This window comes from Synchiropus splendidus, chromosome 16, assembly GCF_027744825.2.
Source record: "Synchiropus splendidus isolate RoL2022-P1 chromosome 16, RoL_Sspl_1.0, whole genome shotgun sequence".
Taxonomy (NCBI): Eukaryota; Metazoa; Chordata; class Actinopteri; order Syngnathiformes; family Callionymidae; genus Synchiropus; species Synchiropus splendidus.
Genome location: NC_071349.1, coordinates 18395500 through 18422790, shown reverse-complemented (window position 1 = coordinate 18422790; position 27291 = coordinate 18395500). Strand labels below are relative to the sequence as shown.

The 27291-nt window shown below is 47.1% G+C and overlaps 2 protein-coding genes and 1 pseudogene across 2 annotated transcripts; all 3 read left to right on the top strand.

Moving 5' to 3' along the window:
- The first annotated feature begins 5451 nt into the window (after positions 1-5451).
- Positions 5452-10807, top strand: LOC128747839 (calpain-8-like; annotated as a pseudogene).
- Positions 10808-14972: 4165 nt separating this feature from the next.
- Positions 14973-20472, top strand: LOC128747090 (calpain-8-like). The gene is made up of 21 exons (XM_053844639.1): positions 14973-15209; positions 15352-15421; positions 15492-15610; positions 15666-15799; positions 15861-16035; positions 16095-16169; positions 16230-16315; positions 16388-16462; positions 17057-17217; positions 17389-17540; positions 17629-17640; positions 17716-17924; positions 18400-18448; positions 18523-18591; positions 18729-18786; positions 18853-18914; positions 18991-19059; positions 19121-19199; positions 19936-20052; positions 20121-20173; positions 20245-20472. The coding sequence occupies exons 1-21, from the start codon at positions 14973-14975 to the stop codon at positions 20269-20271; spliced, it is 2088 nt and encodes a 695-aa protein (XP_053700614.1). The 3' UTR covers positions 20272-20472.
- A 1867-nt stretch (positions 20473-22339) lies between these two features.
- LOC128747089 (calpain-8-like) lies at positions 22340-26765 on the top strand. The gene is made up of 20 exons (XM_053844638.1): positions 22340-22576; positions 22719-22788; positions 22859-22977; positions 23033-23166; positions 23228-23402; positions 23462-23536; positions 23597-23682; positions 23759-23833; positions 24257-24417; positions 24560-24735; positions 24887-25095; positions 25187-25235; positions 25309-25377; positions 25549-25606; positions 25671-25732; positions 25809-25877; positions 25939-26017; positions 26390-26506; positions 26572-26624; positions 26696-26765. The coding sequence occupies exons 1-20, from the start codon at positions 22340-22342 to the stop codon at positions 26720-26722; spliced, it is 2100 nt and encodes a 699-aa protein (XP_053700613.1). The 3' UTR covers positions 26723-26765.
- Positions 26766-27291: the final 526 nt, after the last annotated feature.

Genomic DNA, 27291 nt, shown 5'->3' with positions numbered 1-27291 from the left:
CAACCTTTCTCCATTTTGACAAGTATTTGGCTGAAGGCGGCACTCATCCACATCCTCTGTACAGTGTTGGCCAGTCCACTCTGGAGGGCACTGACAGTTGTAAGTGTTGACTCCATCCATGCAAGTCCCTCTGTTAGCTTGGCCGCCACAAGCCAGTTATCCCTGTGGTAGCTTTTCTGACACCAATCTTTTCTGTTGGAGAAGTAGGTAATTTTAAAATTAAGTGATTCATATATTATTATGATGGTGCCGAACACCCATATTAAGGTCATAAATTTAATCCTGAGGTTTTCCTTATTCGCTTCCCCCTCAGGTACTTTTGTAGCCGATACCTTAATCCTTAAGACATAAGCAGGTTGCCTAATTCAAACCTAGCTATACCATTTGTCCATTGACTTTTTTCCACTTTTCTTGCTTGGTGCCGTTTTCCTCCTCCGTCTTTCTGTCCCGTCCAGGGCACGCACAGATTCGTGCCTCAAAACACCTTCTCCCCAGCACGTTACCATCAGTGGTTTCCAGCGTAAGGATGGTGAGGATAGGCCGGCGATTCATGCCCCCCATGCATGAGCTGTTGCACATGTATGACAGCAAAATGGTCATATGGCGAGAGCCAAGCTGAGGCGGTTCATACGGCACAGTCACACTATGCCTCTTCGTGTTGGGGTCTTCATAATACAGTGCCAGTTCTGCTTACCAAAAGTGGCCCACTAGGCGGCTCGCTTGGGACGGTGCTCATGCTTGTACTTTGCATCTCCAGACCAAATGAGGGCAAAAACAGGCGCAGCACAAAGGACACAGTCACCAGGCTCATAGTTAGACCAACTAACACTGGTGGTGGAGTGAGTATAGGGCATAACAATCCCTTTTTTCCAGGAATGATTAACACCATCCCAGGCCATGACCAAAAGGCCATTATTTGGGAAGACTCGGTCGGGGAGCATCTTCACATAGTCCTCCCCAACCCCCTGAACCCAACCTGGCACATGGTCTCGGTCAGCTTCCATCCTGATTTTTATACTTAAGTCGTAGTTGCTTGGGGTGGTACTTGTGGCCATCTTTACCCGTAAGTACGTTCCCTTCTACTTTTACTATTGTGGTAGATTTTCCGGTGGCGAGTATCCACACCTCACTTCCCACCTGTAACGATACAGAGGGCTCGTGAGAGTGGGCAGGGGTAGAGCCCCGTAACTTGGGGAGACTGAGTTGTTGGTTAATGGCAAAGAGGTTTTCAGGTAAGTGCCATCTGTGCTTATACAGTAGTATTTGTGATTTTGCCGCGCATACTGCACGTTCCGCGGACTCTGTTAGTGTTGGATTGATGCGGGATGGATAAGACATGTCGTATCCCTTCCTGCTCCAACCATGAACGAAAGTGCTTGGAAGTGCACACGGCGGCATTATCCATGGAAGCTCTTCTCGTAAGAGCTCCACCACTTTTTGGCACAACCTCCTTGCTCATTTCCATTTTTCAATCTCAGTCAAATTATTTTTAAGGAATTCACTTTACCGGCTATGAACAGTTTCCCGAACTATGCCGCTGCTTCCTGCTGCAGTTCCCCAGTTGTCCTTAGCGGACTCTTTACCATGGGGTGCCCGTTATAAGGCCTCACGGGACTTTTTGCTGTACTTCTGTATTCCAGCTATATTATATAGTTGTACTACAATTACCTTAATACTTTAACTATCCTGCTTGGGGTGATCAGTCCCAAGGGACAGTCTTTCGGTAAATTGTAGAATCAACACAATCGTACGTTGTCGAGTGATAGAGCCTGAATCTTTCTCTTTGATTCAAAACTCAGAGATTGTAGGATCCATCTATTCACTACCGAACTTTTCCCGCCAGAATTTTAATCTGTGGTCCAGTTACTCACAAATAGATTGTACGTTTTTCAATCATGTCCCTGTTCGGGCGCCATGTCGTCGGGTTTAGGTTTTCAAGGTCTTGTGTACAAGGCGATTAGCTATAACATAAGCCGTCCCTAGTTCCAAGCACACTACCTCCCTTTGCCTCTCTGGTAAAGGGCCCCTCGGTTGGTCAACTCAGTCAGCCTCTTGTTGCGGACACGGTTCTAAATCTATAATAAGCATATCAACTATACCTTATTATATTAGTGAGTAGTGTCGGCGCTTCACTGAGCGGGTTATTTAATTAGCCCGACCTGTTAAGAAACAGGTTCTTGACCTTACAATGCTACACCTTATCGTAGTCTCTTTACTTAACTTCGTTTAGGGACTCATGATCGGATCCTAAATCCATTCCTTTCAAATAACATTTTCCCCATAAATGCCTAAAACTACCACCTAATCATTAACACAATAATTCAGGATGGAATAATGCTGCCATGTGAGACACTCATTAAATGTGCAACAGGAGGAAATCAAACAATAACTCACCTATAACCCAATTGATGGTAGTAGGTAGGAGCCAGTTGATTCTTTAGTAGTCAGGGATCCACGCCGTTGTGCCTTTTCAGTACTTAATTCGTACTCAATTTTATTTTGTTTTTTGTCACAAAAATGTTTCTTCAAAAAATTAATAAAAAATAGTAAAAACAGCAAAGTCAACCAAAAACAATAAAATCCATAAACTCAAGGGTATTGCCAGACGCTGATACCCAACAATATCAAAAGTACCGCCAGACGCTGGTACTAGTACATATACTTCAAAAACCATATAATCAAAATTACTTCAATAACCATATAATCAAAAATACTTCAAAAACCGTATAATTAAAAATACTTCAAAACCATATAATCAAAATTACTTCAATAACCATATAATCAAAAACTCTTCAAAAACCGTATAATTAAGAATACTTCAAAACCATATAATCAAAATTACTTCAATAACCATATAATCAAAAACACTTCAAAAGCCGTATAATTAAAATACATCAAAACCATATAATCAAAATTACTTCAAAAGCCGTATAATTAAAAATACTTAAATCATATAATCAAAATTACTTCAATAAAAAGGATTCATTCAGAAATAGTAAAAGAGAAATAAAAGATGAGTTGAAATCAAATGGTCCGAGAGCAAACAGCAAGAGCACCGTCCCAAGATAAGATAAAAACTTACGGCGGACAAACGCGGGCGAAGATCCAAAAAGAGCAAGAACTCAGGGTCACATCTCCGAGCGCTTATATAGCGACACACGGCTTTGAAGACATACCGACATCCGTTTTCTCACGCCAAGCCAATTAGTCATATCTATAACTTATCTTGTTTTTTCTCCAGGTGGCCTTTTGAAGTTCCTCCCTCAAAAGGATACATGTTCGGTGATAGATCATATTAGTGTCAATTGCGTCAGCACTTACATCATTTTTTACGTCACTGATGCCCGGTTCACCATATTAGGTCAGTACATCCACTCCATTTTGTCAGCACGTGCGCACAGGTTCAAACTAAGTTCAAGATGGCCGCTCTCTCATGACTTCAGATGAGCGCGCCTTCAAGGTCATTCTCAGATCCAAGCACACAGCTGTTCGTGAGTTCAAACGCGCATGATCAAACGCATACAGGTTCACTAAAGTTTGAAACATTAAACAATTAATGATAAAAAATCAAAAACAATATCAAATATTATTTAGCAGGTTTTGATTATAATATTTTCGAACTTCCAGTGTATACAACACCTCCATCACAGTTGACCTCTGCTGTAAGATGCCACATGCCAAAGTTTTTAATCCATGAGGGATGTGTTGGAGAGCAAACAACAGACCTCAGAACAAACCTTGGAAGAACATGTCTGGAGATGACGGGCAGGATTGTGAGGGTCACAGTTCCCTCTGTGAGAAGTTTCGTCAATAGTGTAACCCATCCATCCATCCATCCATCCATCCATCCATCCATCCATCCATCCATCCTCAATCCATTTCCGAGTCGCAGCTTCAGAACATCCAACAGCTCTGACTGAGGGATCCCGAGACGCTGCCAGGCCAGTGAAGAGATGTAATCCTGCTCCTGGGTCGACCCCTTTCAGGCGTTTCATCCCCATGAGATACCAAAACCCCCTCCGCTGACTCCTCTCAACGAAGCAGCGGCAGAGTCTCTACTCCGTGTCTCTCCCTCGTGACAGAGCTCCTCACCCTATCTCTAAGGGAGACGCCTGCCACCTGTTGGAGAAAACTCATTTCAGCCGCTTGGATCTCGTTCTTTGCCTTTTGGCTCAGCTCTCTTACACACTGCAATAACCAACCAATCTCCAACTCCCGTACCCCCCCACTCGAGAACAAGACCCCAAGATACTTAAACTTCTCCACTTAAGGCAGGATGTCATTCCTCACCTGGAGAAACCAAACCATCCTTTTACGGTTGAGAACCATGGCCTCAGACTAGGAGGTGCTGGTCCTCATGCCAGCTGCTTCACACTCAGATTCAAACCGATCCAGCGAGAGATGAAGGTTGCGCCATGATGAAGAACCAAATCATCTGCGAATAGCTGTGGCTGGATCCTCAGACCTCCAAACTACCAACCAACCCCACCAGAGCTGTGCCTCGAAGTCCTGTCCACGCAAACCTAAAACAGGATAGGAGACAAAGCACAACCCTGGCGGAGACCAACCCCCACTGGAAACACACCTGGACTTGCACCCGAGGATCTGGACTCATCTCCCACTCTGGGAATACAGAGATTGAACTTTTCCCCGAAGCACCTTGCACAACTTGTCCCTGGGAACCCGGTCATACGCCTTCTCCAAGTCCACAACGCACACGTAGACTGGCCGGTCATGCTCCCGGGCACCTTCGAGAACTTCCACAGCCAGGAACCAGCCAGAACCCACATTGTTCCTCTTGAGTCCGAGGTTCCACCCTCATCTCCAGCACCAAGGAGGCTGTGGAGTGAGTGAGTCCTCCATATTGAAACCAAAAATTGTATTGATATTTAATGTATTTCAGTCATCACAGTCACAAAAGAGAGAAAGACTCCCTAAATGCTTCAGTAAGTATTGAGTGAGAACAGCGGCACACATCCCCATTAGACGTATTTGTTTACACATAATACAAACATGAAAAATGTTGCTTTGATGCAAAGCTACTTCATGGTTGTGGTTGCACGAGACGTGATGGAAGCCATTTTTACAAGTTGTCGGGAGCATTTTCAGCTACAATAATAATACCAATGAAGAGCTTGATGATGATAATGAATCATGATACAGTATAATGATTTACAACAACAACTTGTTTTCAAGCAGCTGGCCAAATGTTTCCAGGAACAGGTCTCAGCTGCTCTACCTTCTGAGGAAGCCCCTCCCATCCGTCCCCTCCCTCCTCTCCTCACACACACTGCAGGTGTCTGCAGAATACAATGGCAACCGCTCAAACAGCTGCCGGTGGTTTAGACCCGTATAAATACCAGCGATATCCGCGGCAGTCAGTGTGATCTCCTCAAGCTGCTGAGGTAAGTTCATTCATTCATTTCCCTTAGCTTAACTGCTGTGTGACTCCCCCTAGTTGTTGTGTGGGTGTACTGCAGAAAGAAATTGTAGTCCAGGTGTTGTTCAGATCCTAAAATCTGTTTGGTTGCTGAAGTATTAACATCCACCAGCTGCAGGGTGGTGGCCAACCAGCCCCCGACTCTCACGCATCTGTAGCTGCTCCTACAAACAGCCACTTTGGTCAGGTTTAACTTCCCCAAAAAATGTTGTCAATAAGTCAATTTCAAGAATCGCACGATGTGTCCTCGCGTGACCACTGCTCCAGCGCTGCCTGGCGTCCAGTGGGGAATGGTTCATATCGGCCCAGGCTCTGGTTCCGTCTCATTCAAGATCCAGATGTGTGCAATTCACTCCACTATTTCTACACTTGGGAATAAATTTCCAGTGTATTTCCCATGTACCTGTGGCGGTAAGAGCGGACCAATATCTGATACCTGATTGCGCCAATATACGCTAGCCTCAACAACGACAAAATGACACACCACAACAGTCCAGTGTCAGTTGGGCCGGTGTTGACCAAGGACACCACATGTTTGTGTCGGAAGCCCACCAGGCCTGCGACTTTTCTCTTTCTAGATCCAACCACCGCCACCATGTCGGCCCCCGGTGTGTGCAGGACTATCATGAGAACCCGTAGCAAAGAAGAGGGCGTCGGTACCAGGTCCAATCCCGACAGGTTCGCTAACCAGGACTACCTGGTCCTGAAGAAGGCCTGTCTCATGCAACGATTGCGGTTCAATGACGACATGTTCCCCCCGGACAAGACCTCCATCGGACGCGGGGTGCTGGACCCTTCTGAGCTGGCCAAAGTGGTGTGGCTGAGACCCGCGGTGAGCGACTCGATCTGACTTGACACTTGCACGTGCATTGCGAAACATTTCCCTGGTCTTGCCTGAACCATGCAAGTCATCACATGTAAGAAAACCAACAGCAAACAATAGATGAATAGCATCGGGGTGGCAGCAAATACACAAACAGGACAGTACAGGCCGAGTACAAAGGCCGTCCGACATTGTTTTCATCACTGAAGCAAGAAGCAGATGGTAATTAAAACCTGACAACCAATGGCAACTCCTGCAACTATGAGGAACCGTAACAGCTCTACAGCCAACCACCTCCGCTACAAAAACAAGCACATCATCTACAGCTTTTACCTCCATGTAATGACAGTGCCACCACTGTAGCACCAGCCACCCCAACAAAAACCCATGAATCCTGACAACAAAAACAATAAACAACCCCGAAGCAACCATACATGATGTTCTCCTTATCATTCATCGCTCATCATGAACCAATCTTGTCTCGGGAACAGAAGCTTGCGCCTGCCCCGGCCTTCATTTCCGATGGCGTGTCCAGATTCGACTTTGGACAAGGACGCGTTTGTATGTAACCCAGATTCCAACAGCCCTGTGTTTGATATCTGAATGAGATGCTGCTGTGGTTCCTCAGCGGACTGCTGGTTCCTGGCTTCCATTGGAGCGCTGACGTTCCGGGAGCAAGTCTTCAAGCAGGTGGTTCCCGTGGACCAGGAGTTCGACGAGGACTACTGCGGACTGTTCCACTTCAGAGTGAGTGCTCGTGGTGAGGAGGGATCTCAGGAACCTGACGGATGCTGTGCTGCAGTTTTGGAGATTTGGCAGTTGGATCGACGTGGTGATCGACGACAAGCTCCCCACAATCGACGGACGACTCATCTTCGTCCACGCCAACGACCCGAACGAGTTCTGGCCCGCTCTGCTGGAGAAAGCATACGCCAAGTATGGAAGAGAAGGCGGAATATTGTGGGAGACTTGAGCGACAGCGTCTTGTCCCCTGCAGAGTGTGTGGCTCCTACATGGACATGAACCTGGGGAGTCCTGAGGAGGCCATGATGGACTTCACCGGCGGCGTCCACGTGTCCATCCCGCTGTCAGAGCCACCGGCCGACATGTGGGAGCTGATGTGCAGAGCCGGAAGCACCGTGACTCTGATGGGCTGTGGGTCTCGCCCGGCGGTATGTCAGTCACTTGGTAGACGGAGACACTTCAGTGCCACGACTTATCTTGCTTTGGTAAAAGGAGACACCGGGAAACACGGTTCTGCCAAACGGTCTGGTCAGCAGTCACGCTTACACCGTCACCGGGGTCAAGCAGGTGAGAAACACTGACGGTTAACTAGAAGCAAGCTGACAGCTTCCCGTGTCAGTTGATGAGCGGCGGGAGAGCGGTGAAGCTGGTGCGTCTGTGGAACCCCTGGGGAGAGGTGGAGTGGAACGGAGACTGGAGCGACAGGTCGGCGCCATCTCGCCATTCTGTCTGTGCTACTGTTCATGTAACTGTGCTCCTGCAGGTCGCCTAAATGGAAAACTGTGAGTCCTGAAGTTCGGGGACATTGTCTCAACATGTCGGAGGATGGTGAATTCTGGTATGGAAACACAGTTTTACATAACCGTACGGCGACATGCCAAATCATAAGTAAAATCCAGAGGCACAGGGAGGAAGACAGCTCCCGAAGCAAGTGTATGCAATTGAATGCAACTGTGAGAGTCTTGTGAAAGTGTCACGTTGTTGCAGTTGATGTCTCCAAACACATCAGGAAAGAGTATGACCCCCACTTCTCTGTTCTCCAGGATGACGCTGGAAGATTTCTGCAAGTGCTTCTTTGACCTGGACATCTGTGGCCTTTATCCCGACTTCCTCGACGCAACGTCAGGCGCCCACTGGAAGATGTCCTCCTATGAGGGCAGATGGGTCGCAGGCACCACGGCAGGCGGATGCATCCAGTATAGAGGTGAAACTTCACGGAAACTCAATGTGATTTCTGCCTCCTACATACACAGAAATTTTCTTCTAACCATTCAGACACGTTCTGGACGAACCCCCAGTTCCGCATCACGGTGGAAGGTTCGGAGGAGGACGTCAGCAAGAACATGCTGGTGTATCTGATGCAGCGTCCGGACAAGAGGCACCGGCGTCTGGTGAAACCGCTTCATATCGGATTCTGCATCTACGCGGTGAGAGCTGGACTTTACAGCCGTGTTTCAGACTGTGAAACAACTCAAACCATCCTCTTTTGTCTCCTGAATCCCTGCGTCCCTCAAGGTGGCTGAAGAAGTCAGTGAGCCGTTTCACTTCCCTCCATTTTAAGCGCCTCTCCTGGCTCTGACCAGTGATTCCCTGATTCCACAGTACAGAAACACCTCAGGGAAGTTCCCGCAGTCCTTCTTCAAAAGTCACGCGCCGGTCGTCCAGACCTCTCCGTACATGAACGGTCGCGAGGTGATGAAGTTCTTCAGGCTGAGACCCGGCGACTACCTGATCGTCCCCACCACGTACAACCCCAACGAGACGGCCTCCTTCCTCCTGACCATCTACTCCAGAGAGGAGACGCACGGATAGTACGTGACTACCACTGAGATAATACGGCGTGATGGTTAAAAAGTTAAAGGTTTAAAGTGTCAGTAAGAGAGCAACATCGCCTCCTGCTGCTAACACACTTACTGACCAAGAAGCTTCATCAGAAACGACCGTTCACTCACAACAAACTGGAACACAATAATAGTTTCTAGTAGAGATCATGAATATTCACAACGCTCGGGTCATTTGAGGTCACAAAAGGGGCTAAAAACTATGCCAATACAAAGGGTTGGAAGCTCAAAGTGGATTCGAGACTGAGGCAAACTTCTGGATTTCACTCCTGAAAGTCTCTTTGTTTTACAGTGAAAATTCTGGAAGCCACTGCCACAGCCCCGAACCTCAGGAGATTCAAGTAAATGCCTCCATTCAGACGTCTATTTATTCACGCATATTTCATGTTTACGTTTGTTTGTCTTTTGACTTGAAGCTCAACAAAGTCCCGAATAGGAACACTGAGGGAAACGTGCAAGAGGTTTTCCAACAGTACTGCAACGAGGTAAGTCTTATGTTACATGTACTTACGATTACAGCTGTAAAGAATCGGCACTGACTCCAACGATAGAAGATCATAAACATTTGACATGTAATGAAACTGCTGTGTGTGTGTGTCCTCAGTATGAAGAACTGGACGCTGAGAAGCTCCAGAACCTTCTCAACGAAACCTTCCTCAGAGGTCGAGTCCAAAGGATTTAGTCTTTGTCTACTGCTGGATTTTAAACACTTTTCTCCACAGGAAACAAGGAGAGCGGTGGTTTCAGCATCGAGGCCTGTCGCAGCCTCGTGGCGCTGTTGGACGTATCCTGCTACTGTTCATGCTTCTTCCTCCTTCACGTGGAGCCTCCAACACGCTCCTTGACTCTCACCCACGCAGACCTCCATCAATGGAACGCTGGACTTCAAAGAGTTTGCTCGCCTGTGGAGGAAGTTGAAAACCTACAAGGTGGAGATGGAAGGTTCTGCTTTCACTGTCCAGGTTGGTCATGTTTTGTTGCTGTTGACAGGAGGTTTTCTTCCGAACCGACGTTTCTCAAACCGGAACGTTGTCGCTGCGAGAGTTGAGGAACGCCATCGTGGAGTCAGGTGACAAACGTTCACACTATTCTCTCTCATCCCGCTGTTGAGAGCCATAAGGTTTATATTTCATTATTGTTTTGTTTTTTTTTCATCATGCTTTGTGCGTCTGTCTGTGTCATGTTTGTGCGAACTGAAAGTGTCTCCCTCAGGTGTGTGTGTGTTGACCTCTGCCGCTGGTTTCAGGAATGACGGTGAGTGACAGCATGCTGAACCTGTTGGCGCTGCGTTACGGCGCCGCCTCTGGTCACATGACCCTGGAGAGCTTCATCGGTCTGATCATCCGCCTGGACTGCATGTTCAGTAAGCTTCATCATCCTCCTCCTCCTCCTCCTCCGCATCATGACACGTGTCTCTGTCTCTGACAGAAGTCTACAAACACTTGTCTCATGGCATGTCCATGGAGCTGAGCCAGTCGGAGGTCAGAGGTCAAGTGGATTCATCCCTCCAGCTTCCTGGACTGTGACTAACATCCGTCCCTTCTCTTCCCAGTGGATGTGCCTCTCCATGTACACCTGACCTGGCTGGACCAGGCCACGCCCCACGGACCGTCCTTCATCTCCCTTCTTCTCTGTTCAGTTCAGGTTCAGAAAAAAAACACAGTCAAGAAGCTGAAAAAGCTCTTATTTTTTAAATTCCCTCTTTTTTTCTGAGCCACAAACCATCGGTACAATCATTTAAAGTATTTTTTCATGTTTCTGAATGTTGGGTTTTTTTAAATTCCACTTTTTGTTGCTGTATAATGGTTCTTTGTCAGGGAATCATGGCCTTCTTCGACTATTATTGTTGTTTTTTCTCCTCTTTGCTGCATGTGTTCAGGGTTTCACTGGAACTTTAAACAGACAATTTTCAAGATCACAACTCGACAACAGCTGTCAACCACTGTTTTCATGTCAATAAACATGTCATTTTCTATTCAACTTCACCTGTTTTTTTTATACGCCCCATGTATTAAAATCAGAATCCTCGCAGAAATAAACCCTTGACAGGAGTGTGAGAGCAATGTGGACGCAAATAAAGGAGGGACTTGTTCTTGGAAGGAAAACAGAGCCTTCAGTTTTTAAATCACTTTCTAAATCAGCTGGCAATTACACAGTTCTATCAGTGAGGGCGCCAGAAACAAGTATTAGGAATGAAGGTTAGCTGCAGTAAGACGGAATCCATGTGTGTGAATGAGAGGGAGCCAAGTGGACAGGTGAAGTTACAGGATGCTGAGATAAAGAAGGTGGAGGGTTTGAAGTACTGAGGCTCAACTGTCCAGGGCCATGGAGAGTGTGAGGAAGAGGTGAAGAAGCAGGTGCAGGCAGGATGGAATCATTGGAGAAAAGTGTCAGGTGTGATGTGTGACAAAAGGGTGTCGGCGAGGATGAAAGGGAAAGTGTCCAAAATGGTGGTGAGGCCAGCAACGTTGTATGGTTTGGAAACAGTGGCACTGAGGAAAAGACAGGAGGCAGAGCTGGAGGTAGCAGAGATGAAGATGCTGAGCTTCTCTCTGGGAGTGAGAGCAGGATGATGATAGGATCAGAGGGACAGCACATGTGCTCAGGTGTTTAGGAGACCAAGTCAGAGAGGCTGGATGGAGATGGTTTGGACATGTACAGAGGAGAGAGAGAGAGAGCCAGTACATTGGTAGATGAAGATGTTGAGATGTTGGAACTGCCAGGCAGAAGGTGGAGAGGAAGGCCACAGAGGAGATTGATGGAGGTGGTGAAGGAGGACATGAGGTTTGCAGGTTTGAGAGAAGAGGAAGCAGAGGACAGGGGGAGATGGAGGAAGGTGATGCGCTGTGGCCACCACTGAAGGGAGAAGCCCAAAGAAGAAGAAGAAAAAGAAGATGGATCTATACTTTTATATTTGAAAACTGCAATGAGATAACAAGTTGTTCTTTGTCTGATTCCGTGATTTCGAGTACTAGGTCGTAAATGTAGTTTTTGGTTTAAAATGTGGCAGAAAACAAACAAAGCTGATCCCATGTGATAAAGGCACGTGGAGGAGGGAACTCATGGCTCGGAACCAACCCATCCTCCAACTTGCTCATGTACGTCAACTCGCGTGAGAGCGGGTTGTTTCTCCGGAACACTTTCCAGTTCCAACCGAAGCAAAAAAGAAAAGATAATCTGCCGTTACAACGCTCCTGTTTGGACTAATCCACTACACAAACAACGTTGCTTGAGTAATCCTCCTTCATTCAGCCGACGCTAGCTTACCTGGCCACACGTAGCGTAGCGCCCTGTGAATCCATCATCAAGCGCTCTGCTTCTCTCTAGTGGCCGGAGAATGTAACTTGAGTCAGGGAAGAGTGCCATTAACAATGTTACTCATGGATAAACACAGTAAAAATAAGTCATTCAAAATCATAGAAACCTACTTGGCAGAAGGATATGGTCTGAATGGAAAGGTGACAGCCTCACTCTGGCACTGGAATGTCTCCTGATGCCTCCATCCCCGGTGGCCCCAGCGAGAAGGGCCCAACAAGAAAACTGAAGAAGCCTTTGAGGCAAGACATTTCATTTTGGAGATGAGTGACGGGTTCACAGGGTTCACGGGACTCTGACTCGACACACACACGCACACAGGAAGCTAATCTGCTCTTTGAAGCCTTCATCCGTCCTGGTCCCGTCTCTCTATAGGCTCAGGGGTTGATTATAGGCTGCTGTCAGATCCATACGGGCGGATGGAAAGGTTAAGCGTGTTTGATCATGGGACAGCTTCACGTTACATGCATGTACGGTGCTTGTATGCAAATCTGACTCATGTCCTGCGGCCGTGACAGGACTGGTTTCAGCCTCCTGCTGCAGCGCGCTGGCTGGGCGAAGGTTGCTGGGACGTCGGCTCACGCCACCGTCGTGCTGTTTGCACAGGAGATTTGAAGACGTTTCCCACGAATATGTGTTGCATCAGACAGAGTTTCGCCTCCTATGTATTTTCATGTGAATTTTCTGACATCAAAAAAAACATCTCCTAGTCAAGGACTCCATAGAAATTTGACATTGAATACATTGGTACGTTTAAAATAACCTTCCGATTACGTATTTAATGCTCATTTTTAAAATCTATTTTTTTTGCATTGAAATTATCCATGTGAGTTTTTGTGGTCATTTTGTTCAATCAGAAAAAGAGCAATTTTCATTGTTACTTGTTATTTTAATGGTTGAAATTGTTGACTTTTTAAGATATTAAAAAAAATAAATAAATAAATAAATAAATAAAAATGCAGTTCTTTAAAACAAATACTGTTCACAATGACATACTATGTACCAAAACACTGAATCTTCACAGTAGTTTTTGACAATGAATCTATTCCAATCGAAGAGCAATGCAAAATATTCAAAATATCAAACACATTTTTCTGCACAGATATATAGAGCGCAGTCATTTTTACACTCTTGGCAGTAGATCATAATAATTCGACAGCGACAAGACGATGAAATGGAATCAACACAATTCAACATGTAGTCAGTAAACAGTCATCTTGTTTATTGTCGGAGAGCTGATGGAGCCATGTGACCTTTCACGCGGATGTCACCACATACAGGTCACATATGATCTGACCTGGACGCCGTTTTGTCCAGGAACCTTTTTTTAAAGCATGAAAAATATAAGTAAATGAATAAAATGGAAAAATGTATTTCACCGTCACCAACCATCAACAACATTAAAAAATTCGATTGGAATTTCTGTCCTCCAATGACGGTCAAATAGAAACTTTAAGTCCATTATTTTACTCTAATATAAGTGCTTTGTTACCTTTCCTTAACTCATATTCAGCTACTTATATGTAAATATCAACGAGAAAAAAAGACGTATATATTGATCTCATCGTCTGGGTTGCTTGCTGTAACTCAGGCTAGTACTGTACACTTTCAGGTGCTTTTGTTCCTCGATGACTTGAGACGAACAAGTCACAGCTGCTCGACCTTCAAGAGAAGCCCCTCCCCTCCTCTCTCCCTGCACAATGTTCAGTACTGCAGGCCACTGCATGGCGTGCGGGAGGAAAGGGCAACAGATCCACTGGAATAGCTGGCAGCGTTTACACCTGTATAAATACCAGCCAGAGCCGCCGCCGTCAGTCTGGTCCTCTCAAGCTGCTGAGGTAAGCTGCCTCTTTCATATTGAATAACATTATTTAAACTTGTGCAACTGACAACAAAGAGATGTTTGTTCAACACAGCAGAATCATGACTGAATGGTTCATGGTTCATGGCCACAGCTACTTTGAAAAAGTCATCCCACTACTAACTACTGACTACTCCCGAAAAAGTAACTCAGTAACTTACTTTACCCATGACTTGACATGTAAAAGTAGATTTCAAGTTACTTGTCAAGTGTCTTTGAGACACAGTAACCTAAGACCAAACCTGAACTCTTGCTGCTCCAGCGGTTTCTTTGGTACTTTTGTTTCTAAGCTCTAAAACTCGTCCGTGTTTGGGGTCATTTCTTCAGCATCATCTCAGCGATATGAATGTGCAGTCGACACACTCTAACCCATTGGACCGAAAATCACTCACAAAAAGCACCAGATCAGAGCATGAAAACAAAACAAAGTGATTTATTGCCATTTATAGAATAAAAATGCAGGAAATGGCCCTTTATCATTGTTATCTTACTACTAGAAAGCAGAAGAGAAGACGACTACTCAAAAAACTACGACTAAGATGGTGAGCGTATGGCAGCTCCGAACATCCCCACGAGGGATCGATATCGGTATCGGCCTGGATCGAAGCGACTGGACCGGGTTTCAGATGTTTTCTCAAGAACCCATCCGATCCATAACATCCTTCATTTCCCATTGCGTGAGATGTAATGACGTCTTTTTGACGGTGGCCAACTTTTTGGTTTTGTTTGCTCAACCATTCTGATATTCGTCCGAGCAATTATCGCTGCTAAAAGCTATAGTTCTTAATGAAGCCAAAGCAGTCGTGTGCGATGTTCTCAGGTGTCACTTCTTAAGCACCTTCATGATAATCAGCCACGTGCACTGAGCAAACAGCAGCCTGCTATTGACTCCAGCCCTCGAGGTTTGTGCTAGTCATCTCTCTTCTTCTAGATCCAACCACCGTCACCATGTCGGCCCCCGGTGTGTGCATGAACATCATGAGAACCCGAAACAAACAGGAGGGACTAGGCACCAGGTCCAATCCCGACAGGTTCGCTAACCAGGACTACCTGGTCCTGAAGAAGGCCTGTCTCATGCAAAGACTGAGGTTCGTGGATGACATGTTCCCCCCGGACAAGACCTCCATCGGCCAAGGCCTGATGTCCCCTGCGGAGCTGGCCAGAGTGGAGTGGCTGAGACCCGCGGTGAGGCTTCACTTTTGTTTTGATCATGTGCCATGACATCATCGGTCTGCACATCATTTGACAACAGTGACGTCAGCGCAACGTGTCATCATAGCAGACTCTTGTGTATGAAGGTTGATGCTCTGTCTCCTCTCCTCCCCAGAAAATCGCTCCTTTCCCGGCCTTTATTTCCGACGGCGTGTCCAGATTCGACTTTGGACAAGGAATAGTTTGTAAGTGGCCCTGAATGCAGCGTCTCTGCCTTTGATGTCAGCGTGAGATGCTGCTGTGGTTCCTCCTCAGCGGACTGCTGGTTCCTGGCTTCCATCGGAGCCCTGACCTTCCAGGAGCAAGTCTTCAAGCAGGTGGTTCCCGTGGACCAGGAGTTCGACGAGGACTACTGCGGCCTGTTCCACTTCAGAGTGAGTGCTCGTGGTGAGGAGGGATCTCAGGAACCTGACGGACGCTGTGCTGCAGTTTTGGAGATTTGGCAGTTGGATCGACGTGGTGATCGACGACAAGCTCCCCACAATCGACGGACGACTCATCTTCGTCCACTCCAACGACCCGAACGAGTTCTGGCCCGCTCTGCTGGAGAAAGCATACGCCAAGTATGGAAGAGAAGGCGGAATATTGTGGGAGACTTGAGCGACAGCGTCTTGTCCCCTGCAGAGTGTGTGGCTCCTACATGGACATGAACATGGGGAGTCCTGAGGAGGCCATGATGGACTTCACCGGCGGCGTCCACGTGTCCATCCCGCTGTCAGAGCCACCGGCCGACATGTGGGAGCTGATGTGCAGAGCCGGAAACAGCGTGACTCTGATGGGCTGTGGGACACCGCAGGGGGTAGGTGAGTCCTGCAGACCGCTGGAGCGCTGCCACTCATGACCTTGATCTGATCAAAGGACACCTTTGAGAACACGGTTCTGCCGAACGGAGTGGTGCTGTGTCACGCCTACACCGTCACCGGGGTCAAGCAGGTAGGACAGCGACATGTGGTGAGCGAGAAGCGAGTTGACAGCGTCCTGTGCTTGAGTCAGGTGGTGAGTTGTGGGAAACCAGTGAGGCTGGTTCGTCTGTGGAACCCCTGGGGCAGAGTGGAGTGGAACGGAGACTGGAGTGACAGGTAGGAACTGCTTCTTCAGCTCCTTCTCTCTGCTCTTTCTGACACGTATGTAACGGATGTTGGCGCCGGCAGGTCGCCTCTGTGGAAGACTGTGAGCCCTGAAGTTCAGGAACTTTGTCTGAAAGTCGCTGAGGATGGAGAATTCTGGTGAGAAGGCGGACAGGTCAAGGGTGACCTGCATAACTCAGGTCCACATGCAGACTGAATGAGCAGCCTTCAAAGCCCCGGGGCTGGAGAACAACATTCCTCTCGCTAAAATAGAGGGAAAAGTGAAAAAGCAACCTGCATATGACCTTGAATGCAAACGAAAGATAAGAAATAGAGTTGGATGAAGGGACGTCTTCATAAATGAATAATCATAGCGATTTTTTCTGAAATGAATTCATGTGCAAGTACTTTACCCCCTCATATTTATTTATCTTTATTTATGCATTTTTTTTTAGGTATTTCAACAAGTATTTGTTTTTGGCTTTTACTTTTCTTCAGCCAATTTCTAAAGATTCTTTTTTTTTTAACTTAGTTTAGTTTTTATTATAGTTATTATAGTAGTCAGTTGTGTGTTTGTTTTCTTTTTTATTGACACAAATAATTCCTCATCGTATCATGTAAAATTAGGATTTAAAAAAAATTATTAGCTCCATTCACAACAAGACATCGATTCGTTCAGAAACTCCATCATCGCCGCAGTTAAGTCTTTCATTCTCAAAATGACCCTTCGCTCCTCACGCCTCTGTTCTCCAGGATGACGCTGGAAGATTTCTGCAAGTCTTTCATCGACCTGGACATCTGTGGCCTCTGTCCCGACTTCCTCGACGCAGACTCCGACAGCCACTGGAAGACGTCCTCCTACGACGGCAGATGGGTCGCAGGCACGACGGCAGGCGGATGCCTCAATTACAGAGGTGACACTGGACTCCAGACTTGTGACGGGACTTTGTTCACCATCGTTGTAATATCATTTTTATTCCAAATTCTACCTGTATGTTTAGCATTTACCATTTTCTGATATCCAACCTGGTCTTGTGTTTCAGCTTTGCACTGGTATCCATTCACATTGTCTTCTAACCATTCAGACACGTTCTGGACGAACCCCCAGTTCCGCATCACGGTGGAAGGTTCGGAGGAGGACGTCAGCAAGAACATGCTGGTGTATCTGATGCAGCGTCCGGACAAGAGGCACCGGCGTCTGGTGAAACCGCTTCATATCGGATTCTGCATCTACGCGGTGAGAGCTGGACTTTACAGCCGTGTTTCAGACTGTGAAACAACTCAAACCTTCCTCTTTTGTCTCCTGAATCCCTGCGTCCCTCAAGGTGGCTGAAGAAGTCAGTGAGCCGTTTCACTTCCCTCCATTTTAAGCGCCTCTCCTGGCTCTGACCAGTGATTCCCTGATTCCACAGTACAGAAACACCTCAGGGAAGTTCCCGCAGTCCTTCTTCAAAAGTCACGCGCCGGTCGTCCAGACCTCTCCGTACATGAACGGTCGCGAGGTGATGAAGTTCTTCAGGCTGAGACCCGGCGACTACCTGATCGTCCCCACCACGTACAACCCCAACGAGACGGCCTCCTTCCTCCTGACCATCTACTCCAGAGAGGAGACGCACGGATAGTACGTGACTCCAACACAAGCCTTTATTATTATTATTATTATTATTATTTTGACAATAGTTTGGAGCACTGTCGGCCATGGGGCTTCAGTTGCAGGTGTTTTGGGGGTCAACAGTCCTGCGGACAAGTGAGATGTTCAGCTGTATCATCACTAAACCCCTTCACTCTGCGTCCTGTTATAGAATATTCCATCTGTCATGAACCCTCACTGATATAGTTTTGCATGTCAGACCCTGTTGGTGGGAAAGGATCATCACAAAAGTGCTAAAGGGCCCTACTGTGTCTTTGTTTTCCTAATCGAATCATACATACGTGTAAGGTGAAGTTTGTAGTTGTACAGAAAAGTTTGTGTTTACCTAAGTATATTTCGCTAAAGTTTACAATATGGCTGCCTAAAAGTGCTTGTTTAATCCGTAGTCAAGGACTACAAAAATGGCTGCTACTCCCCAAAATTGACAGTTTTTTTTTTTAAACAGTGACAATTCTGGAAGCCACCACGGGCACCGGGAGCCCCACGAGATCAAAGTAAAAATCCATCCAGGCGTCCTGTCATTCAGGTACAGATACAGGTTTCCAACGTTTTCTCATTCACCTTCCAGCTCAACAACGGCATGAACGGACACGTCGAGGAACTCGGGCAAAATGTTTTCGAACAGTACTGCAACAAGGTAAGACTGCAGCTTTAATATACGTCTGTAAATTCAGTGAGAGTTCAGAGTCATGGCTCAGTGGGGGCCGCGACAGTGACAGGCTGAAGATCATACGCGTCTGACGTGTAACCAAACTGCTGTGTGTGTGTCCTCAGTATGAAGAACTGGACGCTGAGCAGCTCCAGAACCTTCTCAACGAAACCTTCCTCACAGGTGCTTCATTCATAGCTACTTGGTTTTCTTCTGCTGCTGCAACATTTCAAGCACTTTTCTCCACAGGAAACAAGGAGAGTGGAGGTTTCAGCATCGAGGCCTGTCGCAGCTTGGTGGCGCTAATGGACGTATCCTGCTACTGTTCATGCTTCTTCCTTCTTCACGTGGAGCCTCCAACACGCTCCTTGACTCTCACCCACGCAGACCTCCATCAATGGAACGCTGGACTTCAAAGAGTTTGCTCGCCTGTGGAGGAAGTTGAAAACCTACAAGGTGGAGATGGAAGGTTCTGCTTTCACTGTCCAGGTTGGTCATGTTTTGTTGCTGTTGACAGGAGGTTTTCTTCCGAACCGACGTTTCTCAAACTGGAACGTTGTCGCTGCGAGAGTTGAGGAACGCCATCATGGAGTCAGGTGACAAACATTCACTTGTGATTCACAGCACAAGGTCATGAAAATATTCAGATGAACGTAGACAAACAACCCGCAGAGCCATAGTCGGCTGTGAGACGCCTAGTCTAAGTTTAGACCAAAGTTCAGTCTATAAATCTAGACCGCAGAACTCAATCCATTCATGATTAAATATTGAATAAAAACAACTCTGAGTTGTATAAATGATGCATTAAAACAGTCAATGAGCAATGAGCAGACTAGTAGACAGCCAGTCTAAACCTAGACAGATAAAAAAGCCTTTCATTTTTAGACCAGTGCTGGGTCCATGTTAGGCTAGACGTCTGTGAACTACCTGTAGACCCGGAAGTGCTCAGTGGGACTCGTCCACAGAATGATACAATGCGCCGCCCTCTGCTGTGTGACAATCGAAACTACATCAATCCAAACAGCCCCTATTTTAATCCATCGAATCATGTCAAATGTATTTTTTAACATGGTGTCTTTCTAGTTGTGTGTGTTTGGAGTATGTTTTGGTTGTGTGTCTTGCATCTGCATCTGACGTTGGTGTGAAAAGTGTGTTTTTGTTAAGTGCGTGTTTGTTGAGTGTGGTCTTCTTGCTTGCTTTTTTGCTCCTCTCAGCCACCGTATCTTCTGCATTGGACCGTGTGACTCTGTGTGTGAGTGTGTGTCCTGTTTGTGTTGGCTCTGGAGTTGTGGACCTCATGTGTGGCACGTGTTCCTCTGCCGCTGGTTTCAGGAATGACGGTGAGTGACAGCATGCTGAACCTGTTGGCGCTGCGTTACGGCGCCGCCTCTGGTCACATGACCCTGGAGAGCTTCATCGGTCTGATCATCCGCCTGGACTGCATGTTCAGTAAGCTTCATCCTCCTCCTCCTCCTCCTCCTCCTCCGCATCATGACACGTGTCTCTGTCTGTGGCAGAAGTCTACAAACACTTGTCTGACGGCATGTCCATGGAGCTGAGCCAGTCGGAGGTCAGAGGTCAAGTGGATTCATCCCTCCAGCTTCCTGGACTGTGACTAACATCCGTCCCTTCTCTTCCCAGTGGATGTGCCTCTCCATGTACACCTGACCTGGCTGGACCAGGCCACACCCCACACACCATCATCTACCTGTGTTCCTGCTTTAGTTCAGGCTCAACTATACCAACTGAACTGCAGCAGCGTTTCCATTTGTCATTCTTATTTTCTCTCTTTTGTTTCCATATTTTTCTTTTCTGTTCACAAACATCTCTGACTTTATCTTTTCATTTCAAGTTATGTTTCTGAATGTTCACTTGGTTCATACTTTTCATATTTTTCTCTCTGTTTATGTCAGTCAAACACATTAATTATCAAATCTGGTGCTTTTATTCTAAAATGTAGCTTTGATTCTGAACAACACTTTTGTTGTTTCCCCTCTTTCTCTCATGCAGTTTGCTATAGAGCTTCTTACTAACACTTTAAATATTCTTCAACAACTTTGAAGCAGCTTATTGTTGTGTTTTTCTGTGTAATAAAGCGTGTCACTTTCAATTTCAACACAACTTTTGTTTTATTTTTTACATCTCTATTGTCATACAACTGATATCAAGCCAGGAAAAAAAATATATTGCTTTGGAAATTCACCTCATGATATTAATCAAACTTAAATATATACTTTTTCTCACGTATTTTTCCTATGAGAATTGTTTTCACCGTTTGACATGAAGATTTTTGAAAATATTTCTATTTATCCATTTCTTATTTTTTGTTATCAAGCAAATGTTGTTCCAAACCTATTTTCGTCTGCTAATATTGTATTAATTTGTTTTGTTTCCAGTGTCACAGCAAAACATATATGTTCCATTGGCTGCCATACTTGACAGCGTCTGACAAAGTTTGCACTGAACTTTCAGGCGATTTCTTGGGGGAACAGGTCCCAGCCGCTCCACCTCAGGAAGCCCCTCCCCTCCTCTCTCACTCTGCGTGTACATACTGCAGTAATATATGGGCAACACATCGACTTGAATAGCTGCCGGTGTTGGAACCCGTGTTGATACCTGCTGCCGTCCGTCGGCTCTCCTCAAGCTGCTGAGGTACGATGCTTCATTCTCGGTTCAGCAGCTGCTTTTCTGTAATTCTGTAGTTGCATGACTCCTTATATATGAAGCCGCTCTTCAGGACACATTGTTTAAACTGCTGCCACTGTGAACAAAGTTTACATGTTAGTCAGGAGCTCAGTCGGGGTCTAAGGTCAAGCTTCTTCCTGGTTTTCTCATGATCGTGATGCTGGTCTTTAAACAAAGTAAATGTATGGTCGCAAAACAAAATGTTCTGAACACGGGAGTCTCAGTTGCCGTAACACAGAAGAGCAAAGTTTTTTTTTTAAAACATGTTGACCAGGCAGCATACAGACTGGAGTTGCCTCAGGCGAAGCCTTGCGCCCCCTGTTGTGCCGGAGGGATATGAACTCCACCTCTGCTGGGGGACGGGAGTCATGACATTTCGTTGTTGAAACTTGTGGAACAGTGACAAACAAAGGCACAAGTCTGGGCTGAAGCCTGGTTGTGTTCACATGCTGGACCTTTGAGCGCCATGGAGCAGTGGTCACCCCAGTATTCTAAGCAGCCCGAGGGCCCCTGATGGCCCTTTTTTTTTCCAAAATGTAGTGACTCTGTAGGACTCCTGTAGGACTCGGCCTTTTAGGATAGAACCTTAAGGGTCCATTTATGGTCCCTTTACATACTAAATTGTACCCATCCTTTTTAAACATTGTTACTGTCACTGACCGTTGCTGTTCACCCATATAGCCACTAGGGGGAGCAGCCCCCTCAAAAGATTATGACAACAACAGACTCCCAAACCCAGGTGGCGACTGTGGAAGAAGCATTGATCATGTAGCTCTTGTGCAAAGGATGAAACGGAGATTATATATCGCCACTGGAGGACGGAGAGTTTCCACCTTCCTTCCTTCCTTCCTTTCTTCCTTCCTTCCTTCCTTCCTCCCTTCCTTCCATCCTTCCTCCCTTCCTTCCTTCCCTCCATCACCTTGTTTCACTGAGACCTGCTGTGCCCTGCGGTCAGTTGAGTCACAGACCGAGCTCTAGACTTGCAAGTGTCTAGGTGGAGAAGATGAACCTGCTCGTCATCTCTCTTCTTCTAGATCCAACCACCGTCACCATGTCGGCCCCCGGTGTGTGCATGAACATCATGAGAACCCGAAACAAACAGGAGGGACTAGGCACCAGGTCCAATCCCGACAGGTTCGCTAACCAGGACTACCTGGTCCTGAAGAAGGCCTGTCTCATGCAAAGACTGCGGTTCGTGGATGACATGTTCCCCCCGGACAAGACCTCCATCGGCCAAGGCCTGATGTCCCCTGCGGAGCTGGCCAGAGTGGAGTGGCTGAGACCCGCGGTGAGGCTTCACTTTTGTTTTGATCATGTGCCATGACATCATCTGTCTGCACATCATTTGACAACAGTGACGTCAGCGCAACGTGTCATCATAGAAGACTCTTGTGTATGAAGGTTGATGGTCTGTCTTCTCTCCTCCCCAGAAAATCGCTCCTTTCCCGGCCTTTATTTCCGAGGGCGTGTCCAGATTCGACTTTGGACAAGGAATAGTTTGTAAGTGGCCCTGAATGCAGCGTCTCTGCCTTTGATGTCAGCGTGAGATGCTGCTGTGGTTCCTCCTCAGCGGACTGCTGGTTCCTGGCTTCCATCGGAGCCCTGACCTTCCAGGAGCAAGTCTTCAAGCAGGTGGTTCCCGTGGACCAGGAGTTCGACGAGGACTACTGCGGCCTGTTCCACTTCAGAGTGAGTGCTCGTGGTGAGGAGGGATCTCAGGAACCTGACGGACGCTGTGTTGCAGTTTTGGAGATTTGGCAGTTGGATCGACGTGGTGATCGATGACAAGCTCCCCACAATCGACGGACGACTCATCTTCGTCCACTCCAACGACCCGAACGAGTTCTGGCCCGCTCTGCTGGAGAAAGCATACGCCAAGTATGGAAGAGAAGGCGGAATATTGTGGGAGACTTGAGCGACAGCGTCTTGTCCCCTGCAGAGTGTGTGGCTCCTACATGGACATGAACATGGGGAGTCCTGAGGAGGCCATGATGGACTTCACCGGCGGCGTCCACGTGTCCATCCCGCTGTCAGAGCCACCGGCCGACATGTGGGAGCTGATGTGCAGAGCCGGAAACAGCGTGACTCTGATGGGCTGTGGGACACCGCAGGGGGTAGGTGAGTCCTGCAGACCACTGGAGCGCTGCCACTCATGACCTTGATCTGATCAAAGGACACCTTTGAGAACACGGTTCTGCCGAACGGAGTGGTGCTGTGTCACGCCTACACCGTCACTGGGGTCAAGCAGGTAAGACAGCGACACGTGGTGAGCGAGAAGCGAGTTGACAGCGTCCTGTGCTTGAGTCAGGTGGTGAGTTGTGGGAAACCAGTGAGGCTGGTTCGTCTGTGGAACCCCTGGGGCAGAGTGGAGTGGAACGGAGACTGGAGCGACAGGTAGAAACTGCTTCTTCAGCTCCTTCTCTCTGCTCTTTCTGACACGTATGTAACATGCGGATGTTGACGCCGGCAGGTCGCCTCTGTGGAAGACTGTGAGCCCTGAAGTTCAGGAACTTTGTCTGAAAGCCACTGAGGATGGAGAATTCTGGTGAGAAAAGCATGTGTTACGTAAGCTAATGTCTTAATGAGCACCTGAGGAGCCTGCAGGCCATTCACTCATGTACGAACAGCGAACATTCCTCTCCTTCATATAGATGGAGGAGCTACCAAACAAGTTCAATTTTTTTTTTCATTGGACCATTTTATGTATTTTCTCTTTTATTATTGTTTATTATCTGTTTGTTTTGTGATAGTTTTGACCCCCTGGTGCTGAACTTGATTTTTTTTTTGGGGGGGGGGCTCAACCCTTTTCATTTAAAGTTGACATATAAAATTAATGAATTCATATTTTAAAACAATTTAAAATGATTTTATCAATATTAAAAAACAGACCATTCAAGACAGGACTTTCACTGATTCATCCAGCCACCGTCAGCATTCAGCCTTCGCTCCTCACTTCTCTGTTCTCCAGGATGACGCTGGAAGATTTCTGCAAGTCTTTCATCGACCTGGACATCTGTGGCCTCTGTCCCGACTTCCTCGGCGCAGACTCCGACAGCCACTGGAAGACGTCCTCCTACGACGGCAGATGGGTCGCAGGCACGACGGCAGGCGGATGCATCAATTACGCAGGTCACCCGTCACAAAACACCCCAGATTTCTGGCTGTGCACATGATTTTTAAAATCCAATGTTTAACATGTCTTGATATCCAACCTGGTCTTGTGTTTCAGCTTTGCACTGGTTTCCATTCACATTGTCTTCTAACCATTCAGACACGTTCTGGACGAACCCCCAGTTCCGCATCACGGTGGAAGGTTCGGAGGAGGACGTCAGCAAGAACATGCTGGTGTATCTGATGCAGCGTCCGGACAAGAGGCACCGGCGTCTGGTGAAACCGCTTCATATCGGATTCTGCATCTACGCGGTGAGAGCTGGACTTTACAGCCGTGTTTCAGACTGTGAAACAACTCAAACCTTCCTCTTTTGTCTCCTGAATCCCTGCGTCCCTCAAGGTGGCTGAAGAAGTCAGTGAGCCGTTTCACTTCCCTCCATTTTAAGCGCCTCTCCTGGCTCTGACCAGTGATTCCCTGATTCCACAGTACAGAAACACCTCAGGGAAGTTCCCGCAGTCCTTCTTCAAAAGTCACGCGCCGGTCGTCCAGACCTCTCCGTACATGAACGGTCGCGAGGTGATGAAGTTCTTCAGGCTGAGACCCGGCGACTACCTGATCGTCCCCACCACGTACAACCCCAACGAGACGGCCTCCTTCCTCCTGACCATCTACTCCAGAGAGGAGACGCACGGATAGTACGTGACTTGGAGAGTGATATAATGGGGTAGTTACCTGCCTGTAAATGAGGAATCCATGTCAGTGGACTCTTTTATTTCTTCTGAACAGTGACAATTCTGGAAGCCTCCGCGGCCGCCAGGAGCCCCAGGAGATTCAAGTAAACACATCGACCCTGATGTCTCATTCAGGCACTGAGACCTGTTTCCAACGTTTTGTCTTTCAACTTCCAGCTCAGCGACGGCATGAATGGCCTCGACGATGAAGTCGAGCAAAACATTTTCACACAGTACTGCAACCAGGTAAGAGTTTATATCTGTATGGGTTAAGATGGGCTTCCTCCAGGCACTCTGGTTTCCTCCCACAGACTCTATCTTGTTCGTTAGCATGCCTGTGTGTGTGAGTGGTCCATATCTCCAGGGTGCCCCTCATCTCAACAGCGGGAGATCACCATGTGTTTGTTGTGTCCTCAGTATGAAGAACTGGACGCCGAGCGGCTCCAGAACCTTCTCAACGAAACCTTCCTCACAGGTGAAGCAGCGTGACTTGGACTCCTTAACCAGCTCTTGGGAATTTTAAACACTTTTCTCCACAGGAATCAAGGAGAGCGGAGGTTTCAGCATCGAGGCCTGTCGCAGCATGGTGGCGCTAATGGACGTATCCTGCTACTGTTCATGCTTCTTCCTTCTTCACGTGGAGCCTCCAACACGCTCCTTGACTCTCACCCACGCAGACCTCCATCAATGGAACGCTGGACTTCCAAGAGTTTTCTCGCCTGTGGAGGAAGTTGAAAACCTACAAGGTGGAGATGGAAGGTTCTGCTTTCACTGTCCAGGTTGGTCATGTTTTGTTGCTGTTGACAGGAGGTTTACTTCCGAACCGACGTTTCCCAAACTGGAACTTTGTCGCTGCAAGAGCTGAGGAACGCCATCATGGAGTCAGGTGATTCAACAGGTCTTGATAATATTGTGGTGAACTCTAACCCCGTGCCGCCCCCTGCTGGGTGACACTCCAAACTACATCAACCCAGGCAGCATTTTAACTCGTATTTGTGTGTCTTGTTTCATTTGCTAAGCTGTGTGTTTTGTGCGTCTGATTGTGTTTGTCTTGAGCGTGTGTACTTTTCATATCTACCCTTTAGTCTTGTGGATATTGTGTTCTTATTCGTCGACGATTCGTTTTGAGCTGAGCGTGTTTCGTTTCTGTTTACATATTTGTGTCGATGCGTATCATTCTGAGTGTGTGTCCTGTTTGTGTTGGCTCTGGAGTTGTGGACCTCATGTGTGGCACGTGTTCCTCTGCCGCTGGTTTCAGGAATGACGGTGAGTGACAGCATGCTGAACCTGTTGGCGCTGCGTTACGGCGCCGCCTCTGGTCACATGACCCTGGAGAGCTTCATCGGTCTGATCATCCGCCTGGACTGCATGTTCAGTAAGCTTCATCCTCCTCCTCCTCCTCCTCCTCCGCATCATGACACGTGTCTCTGTCTCTGACAGAAGTCTACAAACACTTGTCTGACGGCATGTCCATGGAGCTGAGCCAGTCGGAGGTCAGAGGTCAAGTGGATTCATCCCACCAGCTTCCTGGACTGTGACTAACATCCGTCCCTTCTCTTCCCAGTGGATGTGCCTCTCCATGTACACCTGACCTGGCCGAACGTGAGCGTCCATCCTGCAGCTAAACAAACTGATGAATTAAATGACAATTTTCTTTGCTCTGAATGTGTCAGTCTTACTCATTCATTGCCAAATTTTCCTGCCCTTCTATTATCTTTTACAATTATACTTTGACTTTGACTCGTTCTACCCCTCTTTTCTCACGTTCATGACTTTAAATGTCCTATAATTCGACATGAATAAATAGCGGTAGTTAGATTTGCGTTTCCTGTGTTTAGATTGATAGATAGACAGACAGATAGATGGATGGATGGATGATGATAGATAGATAGATAAACAGATAGATGGATGATAGATGGATAGAGATAGAGACAGACAGAGAGATGGAGAGATAGATAGATAAACAGATAGGTGGACGATAGATAGATAGATAGATGATAGATAGATAGATAGATGATAGATAGATAGATAGATAGGTAGACAGACAGATAGATAGAGAGAGAGAGACAGACAGAGAGACAGAGAGATAGATAGATAGACAGACAAACAGGCAAACAGATAGATGATACATAGATAGATAGACAGACAGATAGACAGTTC

Coding starts and splice junctions, on each gene's coding strand:
- LOC128747090 (XM_053844639.1), top strand. CDS start 14,973: ATGTCGGCCCCCGGTGTGTGCATGAACATCATGAGAACCCGAAACAAA. Junction 16,463..17,056: donor GCTGAGGATGGAGAATTCTG/GTGAGAAGGCGG, acceptor TCTGTTCTCCAG/GATGACGCTGGAAGATTTCT. Junction 18,915..18,990: donor GCTTGGTGGCGCTAATGGAC/GTATCCTGCTAC, acceptor TCACCCACGCAG/ACCTCCATCAATGGAACGCT.
- LOC128747089 (XM_053844638.1), top strand. CDS start 22,340: ATGTCGGCCCCCGGTGTGTGCATGAACATCATGAGAACCCGAAACAAA. Junction 22,789..22,858: donor CTTTGGACAAGGAATAGTTT/GTAAGTGGCCCT, acceptor GTTCCTCCTCAG/CGGACTGCTGGTTCCTGGCT. Junction 24,418..24,559: donor CGGATGCATCAATTACGCAG/GTCACCCGTCAC, acceptor CTAACCATTCAG/ACACGTTCTGGACGAACCCC.